The sequence below is a fragment of the Tamandua tetradactyla genome, chromosome 12 (genome assembly GCF_023851605.1).
Source record: "Tamandua tetradactyla isolate mTamTet1 chromosome 12, mTamTet1.pri, whole genome shotgun sequence".
NCBI classification, from domain to species: domain Eukaryota; kingdom Metazoa; phylum Chordata; class Mammalia; order Pilosa; family Myrmecophagidae; genus Tamandua; species Tamandua tetradactyla.
Genome location: NC_135338.1, coordinates 437,894 through 447,500, shown reverse-complemented (window position 1 = coordinate 447,500; position 9,607 = coordinate 437,894). Strand labels below are relative to the sequence as shown.

Sequence of the window (9,607 nt, the reverse complement as noted above, 5' to 3'; positions counted from 1 at the left end):
ACACCACACCTCCCCACACCACACCACACACCACACCACACACACCACAGCACACCACACACACCACACCACACACACCACAACACACACACCCACACACACGACACACACCATGGAGCTTGTTACCTGTTTCCATGCCGTGGCTCAACCCCGAAAGATTCTGGTGACAGGTCTTGGGTGTGGCGGAGGCATCCCCCAGCTTATAAACCCTCCACAGGCCATTTGGAAATGCGGCTGGGCTGGAGAGGCGCCCACTGCACTGGAGGCTGCAGCTCTGCCGCCTGACGGCACAGAGCGGTCTTGGTCCCTCCACCAGGAGCAGGTCCCTATGGACATGCAGAGACCTCAGACTTCCCCGCACGATGCAAACCCTCTTTGTGCCCAGGGAGAAGTCGGAGGGGTGGAGGAGCAGATTCTGAGTCTGAACCAGAAGAAAGGAGACCTGATGGTGGGTCTGAAGGCTGCGATACTAAAACTTCACCAGCACTGGGAGCAGGAGCGAGAACTGGAAAAAGAAATGCCATCGGCTGTAGCATCCGAGGAAGGCGGAGTGGCTGAGAGGGATGTTTGCGAATGGAAGGTGAGTGAGGGTGTTAAATGCAGTAGTTTTCCACCTGAAAACCCTGTGGCATCTGTGACTTTAGTGAAAGAATTTACAAGGTGGAAATACTCCACTTGAGATTGTTTACTAGTGAAAATAAGTCCTCGGGTGTGTCTGTTTTGGACTCAACCCAGAATTCTTATGCCTGAGTTACTTAGTGAGGGCTGCTGAAATTCTCCAGGCAAGTGGGTGGGACCCACCCTTTGAAGTATCTTCCGACCCAAAGACAGCCCATTGCAGAGGCTCAAAAATGGGACCCCGCAACTGGGAGTCCAGATCAGTGACTTACGTTCTTGAATTGTTTGGGTGAGGGACTGCAGGAAGCAGGGCGAATTAAAGGGATCTGATATAAGTCAGGCAATTGGCTGCGTGAGCCAAAAGGCGCAGTTACTTTGTGGGTGTGCAGCTTCGAGGAAGTAAAAAATTAGCCACACAAATATGTGGCCAGGCCGGGAGGGATCCTGGTGATGCTGAGCAGAAACCCGAATGAAGTGTCCTGTGCTGTGCCTTTCAGTTGAACAGAAAAGGCTCCATGTCCCTCCTGCCAGCAGTCACGGAAGAGGCGGAGGAGAGCTCTGTGAAGAGCCAAGTAAGGAAAATGCTTTTTTCACATTAGTCTCTCACAGCTAAAGTCTTTGAAAGAAAGTCAATGAGAAGATGTTACTGGAAACCTAAGGAGTTTAAAAAATTAATGCTGCCTTTTATAAGGGTGATAGAAGAAATCCTCTTAACGATACAGCGTTAAGAGAGTGGGACAAATGAAATTCAGGCCCACTCGTTGGCTTGAGAGAAGGGATGAAGAAATTTGTGTAACAACCTGACTTCTGAGGGTTTTCTCTGAAGTTTTGAAAACATGCTATTTGGCATACTTGGTGTGCTTTTTAGAACATTACTTTTCCATATTTGAATGAGTGTGGGGCCTGAAAGAGTATTTCCAAAGGCACAAAGAGTTGTGTTGTGTTAGCAATTACTGCTACCAATTCTTGCTACTGGTTCAGTCGGACAGTAAGAGTTGTCTTTCCTGACATCCATTTCCATTTCATACTTTACATGTTAGAGTTATAATGGTCTTCTGTCAAATGGAAGAAAATTTCAGCAGCTGATGGTTTTTATGTCTCAGCTCATTTTATAGATTACGTAGCTCCGTTGTCGCTTCACTGCCTCTGATTCACCAAGTGAGAGAGTGGTAGAACCAAGCGGTAGTGCAAGGAATTGTGGGTTCACGATATAGTGTAACCAGCAGACAACTTATTAACCTGTTCATGCCCCTGTACGGTACAGAGAATTGAGAATGGAGGGGGTACCAGGGACCTCACAGGAGATGGAAAAATGTTGCACTTTGGTGTGGTTTTAATTTGAGACATGTATTTGCCTCTGAGCTGATATGTTTATAATATTCAGTGTTTGTCTTTGGCAAAGAAAAAAAATACATGTTCACCAAGCTGTTATTTTAAAGCTTTGCATTAAGGTCACATTTATCAAAGTAGTTAAATTCCTAGAGCCCTGTCTTAAAGATCCTTTTTGGTGAAATGAGCCAATCCCAACTTTTAAAATATTTTTTCAGGCTTCGTAAGAGCAACCACCTCTGGAGACATGTGACTTCGGTACAATTAGCAAAAGAATTAGATGAAAGATAGAGGGATGGAGGGAATTAGGGCCACAGTGACACTGCCTGGTAATTTGAGTCTTGCACAAGTAAGATGAATGGGATGCTGGTTGAGGGTAGAACATAACTTCTCTTTGCTAATCAATGGCTTTCTGTATTAGCCTGGAGATAAGAAAGCACAGCCATCTTCCGGTTCTTGGGCTTTGCTCTGGGAGCATGACAAGGACAAGGAGGAAGACAGAACCTCCACTTCTTCTGGAACAATCGTTCAGGTAAAGCTGAGCATACCGCATGGCTTGAAGGTGAGAGGCTCTTTTTACCCAACTTTGTGTTTTAACTTTGCTTCACTGCTTCCAGCTTTCCTTGATTTGGTTTTCAGTCACCACCTCCAAAACCTTTAAAATAACAATCTGTGGCTTAGATAAGGAATGAAAGTAAGGGATGGTAAACCAAAGTAAAGAATCTCTTGTTTTGAAAGAATGTTAGGGAGGGACCCTGCTTAGGCTGAAAAAATTTCAAACCTCCCCATCGCGCTGTACAAATGTAAAGAAAGGCAAATGCATGCTTATTATTCACATCTCTATGTGCATTCAGTGATAATAAGGGAGAGTACTTTTTCAGAGGAAAACTCAGTATGTGAAGATCCAAGCCAGAAGAAAAGATAACTCAAAGAAGTACCTGAAAGGGTCACCATTTATTATGCCCCTCTTTTGGCAATAGGGAAAAGGGGTGTCCCAGTGATCTTTTGTTTTTTTTTTGAATGAAATGTAAGATTGTAATAAATCAATGAGATGTCTCTTTGCGCCATGTGATATTCTAAATCTTCGCCAATCTCCTGAAATAGAGGGTAAATGCCCTCATCTCAGAAAGTCGTTATAAGCGGACGTGAAAATGTCTTTCCTTGGCTCCTAAAAGATGTCTGCATCTTCATCTGTGTTCCTCTCCCCTGCTCTCTTGCCAGTACTTTCGTTAATCACAGGCACCGCACTCTGCTTGTACTGCAGCTTCAGTTTCTGCTTCTGGATGGGTCCTGTCCCTCGCTATCTCAAAAGTATTCAGCTTCCGCCTTCCCTGAAATGCTGCCTCTCTCTTGGCCTGCCCCTCCAGACCAACCAAAGCCTGCCTAGAGCCATGCGCATCCTTCCTTCACTCTCCAGAAAATGACTTTGTTCACTTTTCTTTCTCCCTTCTGCTTGGAATGGCTTTCTCTCCATATCTGCCTGTAGACCTTTCACAAATCCTCAAACATCCAGTTCAACTTCCTCCTTCTCTAAGAAGCCTCAGGAGATCCTTCAAGGAAAATTACTCTCTCCCTTTGTTTTACCATAGCATTCTGAGCTTAATTATCACTTTTCACATTTTAATGTGTATGTCTGACACAATTTCAGGAATGGCAAGAACCTCTTTCGTTTTTATATACTGTAATGGGCTCAGTATAGCCCCGTTATGAAATGAATTTCTTGATCCTGTTTTACATGCCAATTGCTAGGTTTCGTCTTTCATGTTCAGCTGAACGTCTTTATTTGGTGCTCCACTCCCTTAGCCCCTTTTGTAATCTCGTTTCTGCCCCTGGCTATACTCAAATTGCTTTCTATGACTTCCCGAATACCAATTTCATGCTCTTTTATCTGTCCTAATCCTTATTGATCTTTCTCCAGTGAGACAATAATGACCACCTCTTCCTTCTTGAAATGCAGTGTTTTTTCTACTTTAATTCTGCGCTTTCCTGCCTCTTCTTCCTCTAGCTTCTCCCTCTCCTTTTCTTGCCACACTTTCTTTTCTCTCTGTATGGTGGCAGGCATTTCCTCGGTGTTCTGTCCTCTGTCTTGGCGATTTCACTTCCTCCTACAGCTTTGGTAGTCAGCTCTATGCCAGCTCCTCTCAGATCAATTATCCAGCCTTTTCCCTTAAATCTATTCCACATCTTTGCCTTTGTAATGGACTTCTCTACCTGGTAGATTTTCTTCTTCTCAACCCATTCTATCAACGTTCCTTCCAAGTTTGCTCTTACCCCTAATTTTTCAATGTCTGTTAATAGCACCACTGTGTTCTCAGAGTCTAAGATAAACTGCAAGGTCATCTCAGGTAACTCCATCCCTCTTACCTTTCCTGTCGACTCATTCGTCAAGTGAGGTCCATTCAATCTTGACATCTTTCTCCTTCTCCCACTCTACTGCTATCATCTTATCCCAGGCAATTATTACTCCTCCCTGAACTTTTGCAGTAAGAAACTCATTTTTATAACTTTCAGTCCTTTTTCCGACACAATACCAACTGACAATTTTTCCTAGAACAATTCCTGCCAGGTTCCAGCTTAAAATACTCCGTGGATTCTCATTATCTACTGAATAAAACACCACTTTTTAGCCTCGCATTCTAGACATTTCATAATCCTGATCTTCATGATGCCAACATCCCTTTCCAGTTTTACCTGGGCTTTCCCTGTAGTGCTTGATTCTTATCTTCCCGATAGCACTTATTGTTCGCAGTTGAAGGAGCTACACAGGAACTAAAGTTTTGTTAGGAACTGCTAAATGCTTTATATAGATCATCTTGTTTAATAATCACAAGCTTGAATGAAGTACATTTTAGTCCCACTTTAAAGATGAAGTAACTGAGGCTCAGAGAGTTCAAATGAACTGGCCCAGTATCACACAGCGTATAAATAGAGGAGTTGAGGTTGGTTGATTACAGCGTCCGTGGGCTTCCTACCATACTATGTTAAATTATTTGAGTACAAGTCATTTTCTCATCGCTTACCCTTGGTTAACATTACTTAGAAGTGGGGTTGACAGGTCAAAGTATATATATATATATTTAAGGTATGCGAAGATTTATATATATTTAAAATCTTCGCATACCTTCCAGAAAGACTATACCAATTTAATCACCACCAAGAATGTATACAAGTGTCCATTTCCTGATCCCCAGCTGATGGTGGCTATTGTCAGTCTTAATCAAACTTTAACGGTTTAAATTACATTTATATTCAAGGAAAGTTGTGTATCTCCTCAGATATTTATTGGCTTTTAAAATTATTCTTTTATGAATTGCTTGTTCATACAATTCGGCTGTTTTCCTACTTAGGGGTTGACCTTTTCCATAATGATTTATAAAACTAATTCATAAATTAAGGATATTAACACTTTATAAGTAATTATCCCAGTTTGTCTTTTTTTTTTTTTTTTTTATTTAGATTATGGTGTCTTTTGTGGAACACATTATTTTATTTTTTATGAGGTCAAGTCTGACATTCTTTTATTTTCATGTTTTAAAAGTCCTTCCCCACCCCAAGATTAGAAAAATAGTCACTCATTTTCTTCTAGAATTTTATGATACATCTTTTTACATTTAAATAGTGGATATAAGTAGAGTTTATTGTCAGGACTGAGACAGGATTTAGTTATATTTTTCATGAAATGCATGTATAGTTGTACCTAAATTTAATGTTTATCTTTTCCCTCATTATTTGAAATGTAATCTTTATCATATAATCTCATTTTATTTTAAGTATCATAATAATCCTCTCGAGCACCTCATTCTCCAGGTTCGTCGCGTGCTGCTCTTTAACTGGAGAGCTTTGGAGAATTTAAGTCTTTCAGATAAAGACAAACCTTCTGAAGAAGCTGATTTTTTTTCTAAAGAACTCACTTTTTTCTGACTGCGCTTAACCTCTCTGGACAATTTCCCAGGCAGGCAGACTATTTGTAAAATGAGCAGGCACAGGGCGAGTGACTGCATGCAGCAGAGCAGGAAGTTTTCTCGCCCTTGATTCTTTTCTTTACAGGATATAGATGGGGAAATAAGTGGGTATAATAGGTCCGTGGCACAAATTCTCACACTAGACTCACTAAACACCGAGCAAGGTCCAGAATTTTCCCTGAGCCCCAACCAAAGAAAGGAGGTAAGTCCATGTCCATACACGGCCAACTGCCCAGATGCCCAGCCCCAAACCCAGAGTTCCCAGGCTTTCTCTGTTCTGCAGTAGTTTGTACCACAAGCCGAGAGTTTCTTGCGAACTTCAGCGTCTTCAGGTCAAGTTGTAGAACTGGAGGATTTGCCATCAGATATTTACAAATAAAGTACTCATGACATAGAGCAGTTAAAGATGTTCCACTCTCTCACTGTTAGCCAGGGTGAACTAGTTTTCCCTTAATGGCTATTCTTTATTTTGTTGATATAACTTAATGGGGAGATGAAAGTGGATGAAGGATAATGTTGATTAACTGTCTGTTACATAAGAGGCATTTTTTTTTTGTTACCTATTTAATCCCCAGATTATATAAGGTAAATTAATACTGCCGTGAGTTTACAAATTTGAAAGGGTAAAAATACAGCTAGTAAATGTTGGGGTAAGGATTGAAACTCCAGGATATTCCAGTTTGCCTTCCTAGTTTGAAACACTCCATTCCAGCGGTTCTCAAGACGGTCTCCTGAGGGCCGCCATTTCCATGTTAGTTGGACCTAAAGCTTCACAGGTCTTACTGAGACCCTCCTGAAGAAGATACTGGCATGCACTTACTTCTCCCTCTCTTTTTTAATCATTATTTTTCTTCTTTGTACTGAGTTCTATTTATATGTATTTTCTCCCAATCTTTTCTCTCTTCTTAAAAAATATATATTGGCTGTCAGATTGTTATACTTCTCTTTCCTCTCCTTTTTTCCCCTTTCACTCTCTGTCTCTCTAACCATGTCTGCCCAGCAAGGTAAACCTGTGGCACAGGTTTGCATTCAGTAGGAATACTCAGGTTTAGGAAGGTAGCTAACCAGTCCACTTAACTTTGTTTCTGGCCTGCCTCAGTATATTAATTTTGATGCCTCATAAAAAACCAGACAGAACCTCATTAGTGTTGATCTAGAGAAGCTGTTCTTCCTAGTATTTGTTTCTACTGGTGCAGATGATCTACGGAAGGGTCTTTTGCACTGAAAAAGAGATGATGATGATGGTGAACTATCTCCTGAGCTCATACACTGCCTATGTGCCTAGCACTGGCATATAGGAGGTAGAGGTACTGGTGTTATCCCATTTAACAGATGGAGAAATTGAGGGTCTGCTTAACAGTTCATCTCAGGTTATATAGGTAGTAGGTGGCAGATCTAGGACTCATATCCACATCTCTCTGCCTCTGGGCTTAGAACCCAGGATTTAAGCTATTATGTCCAAATGACACTTTCTTAAACTGATTTGTGTTACATGAGTATTTGTCTTTTCTCCCTAACAGAGAATTGTTGCCCTAGGTGAGCCTCACGTATTCTTGGAGCAGAAGAAATAGTTAGGTGTTACCTTTTATCTCTGTGCAGACCAGCCTCCCTCCCTTTTTTTTATGTATTTTTGTTATTATTCAGGAGCTGTTTTACCAGCTTGTATAGGCTCCAAGTTGCATGCTTCTCAGTGTCTGTCTTGCTTCCTTGAAGTCAGTCCCGTTTCACTGCATATACACTGACGGGAGGCAAAATGGGACATCTCTCGAGACCAGGCAGTTATGTCACTAGCTATGTAACGACCTTGATAGAACTTTTGTTTCAGAGGCTATGTGTATGTATAAATGAGAATTGCATACGTTTTGGTAGAATTGTGAGCTATCCTTGACCCACAGTACCACAAAATAACTATTTAGTGCGGAATGGTGTGAAACCGAGGTAGGCTTGGCCTCACAAGGTAAGTAGCTGCACTGTCATTCCAGCTGCATGCTTAGGATCTGCCTGTGAAGGTCGGGTATTGTGCTTTTGGCAGGCAAGCGATTTTGCATTTTATAAAAGGTTGGGGGCTGTGAAGTTGTTTATAGAACTGACTAAAATATTGAGTGATTTTAATAGTTGGTGTTTTGGCCTGTATAGCTATAGTCAGGAAATTGTTGCATTAAACTGCAGTGCTGTTTTCTTGGATCGGTGATGTGTTGATGCTGAGGCCAACCATGTGGTCTGCAGTGAGGGGCTGACTTGGAAACCAGATGGGTGATGAAGCGAAGGCAAGGACGAGGACTTGTAGATTCCAAAGCATAGTAAACCCTGGTCGTGTGAAGGCAGGCAGTGTGAATAACCTCGCTACGCCTGTTTCCTCACTTGTACAATGGGAATCATAGTAGGCTTTTGGCGAGGAAAAAATGAGGTGGTGTGTATGTCACATTTAGCACAATTCCTGACTCATGAGAGCTCAATAAAAGTTGGCTATAATGAACTTATGGTTATGTGGTAGGGATGACGCCATCCTCTTTAACAAGAAGTATGTTGGGGAAAAAAAAGAGCTCCATTTAAAGCTACACATCTTGCTGTGATTGTGCAGAAAAGGAGCCTCACTTCTCAATAGTCCTCTCAGTCAATTTAGAAGACATAATGTTTCAAGCACAGGACATGTGGCTTAATGAGCAAATTAAATTATGCACTTTTCGCTTTAATGTAGAATCTTTAGACTTTTTCTGACGTGAATCCAAAGGCCAGAGTTCCAAATGTAGTGAGAGAGAAAAGGATAAAAACATCCAAGCAACCAACATTCTTTAATTTCTGAGGCTAGTTCATCTTACATAATGTCAAGGGGAAAGGAGATAATGCTCTGGCTGAAGAGATAGCACCTCAAGAAGCAATGAGAGTACTTTAAGGTATTACAATGAGCAACAATTTGAACGGTTATCCCTATGCTTGGGACAGGGTCATGATGTGAGGCAAAGAAGAGCATTTTGAATCAGTTTTTCAAAATGTCACCAGAAATCCCTAACTTCCCTCAAATTTCTACAAGAACCATGCCATAACCCATTAGGAACCTTTCCGAACCCCATTTCTTGGTGAAAGACTTGTTCACATTTTGACTGTTTCAGTAAAAATGGGAAGGAATTTTGAGGAATACTATCATTTTATACAACAATTTATATGATCTTAAATGTTGTTTATGTGGGATTGGTTAGGCTGTTTACCTTTAGAAAGCTTTTATATGCAAACATGGAGTACAAGTATAACATTTACCATTGATTAAATGGATTATTCTTAAAAAAAAAAAAAAAGTACATTGGGTAATACTTTTTAACCATCCGAGAGGTACAGATTCATTCTTTTAAATAATTTCTGCTTTCAAAATTTGGTCTATCGCATAGAGAAGATTTCAGCCAGGGGTGCTATTGTAGAAAAACCCACAGACATAGAATTAAAAGATCGATCTTTTTTTTTGGATCTTTTTTTTGGAGTTGGAGGAACTTGCTAAAGTAACTCTTGCCTGGACCTGAGCGTCTCAGAAGTAAAATGGTGAAATGGGAGGTGTGCAAACTGACTAAACATTAAATGCAGTGCAGTTTCTTGACTGTAAAAAGAGGTGAACCCCAGAGGGAGAATTAATCACTGACAAGTTCCCGAGGCTGCTTTCAACTGTGAAGTTCTCTAGTTGCAGGAATCCTTTTCTCCTGTTCTCCTTT

At 41.1% G+C, this 9,607-nt stretch overlaps 1 protein-coding gene across 8 annotated transcripts in view; it reads left to right on the top strand.

The window, feature by feature from the left end:
- Positions 1-9,607, top strand: part of SYNE2 (spectrin repeat containing nuclear envelope protein 2) — a 384,031-nt gene that overhangs the window by 263,136 nt on the left and 111,288 nt on the right. For 6 of the 8 annotated variants that reach the window (XM_077122415.1, XM_077122416.1, XM_077122418.1 and 3 more), the window contains 3 exons: positions 386-580; positions 1,116-1,190; positions 2,369-2,509. In XM_077122415.1, coding sequence (XP_076978530.1) covers positions 386-580; positions 1,116-1,190; positions 2,369-2,509 — 411 coding nt within the window. Of the gene's footprint in view, positions 1-385; positions 581-1,115; positions 1,191-2,368; positions 2,510-5,994; positions 6,112-9,607 lie in introns of all 8 variants that reach the window. The other 2 variants (XM_077122423.1, XM_077122419.1) reach the window with 2 other exon arrangements.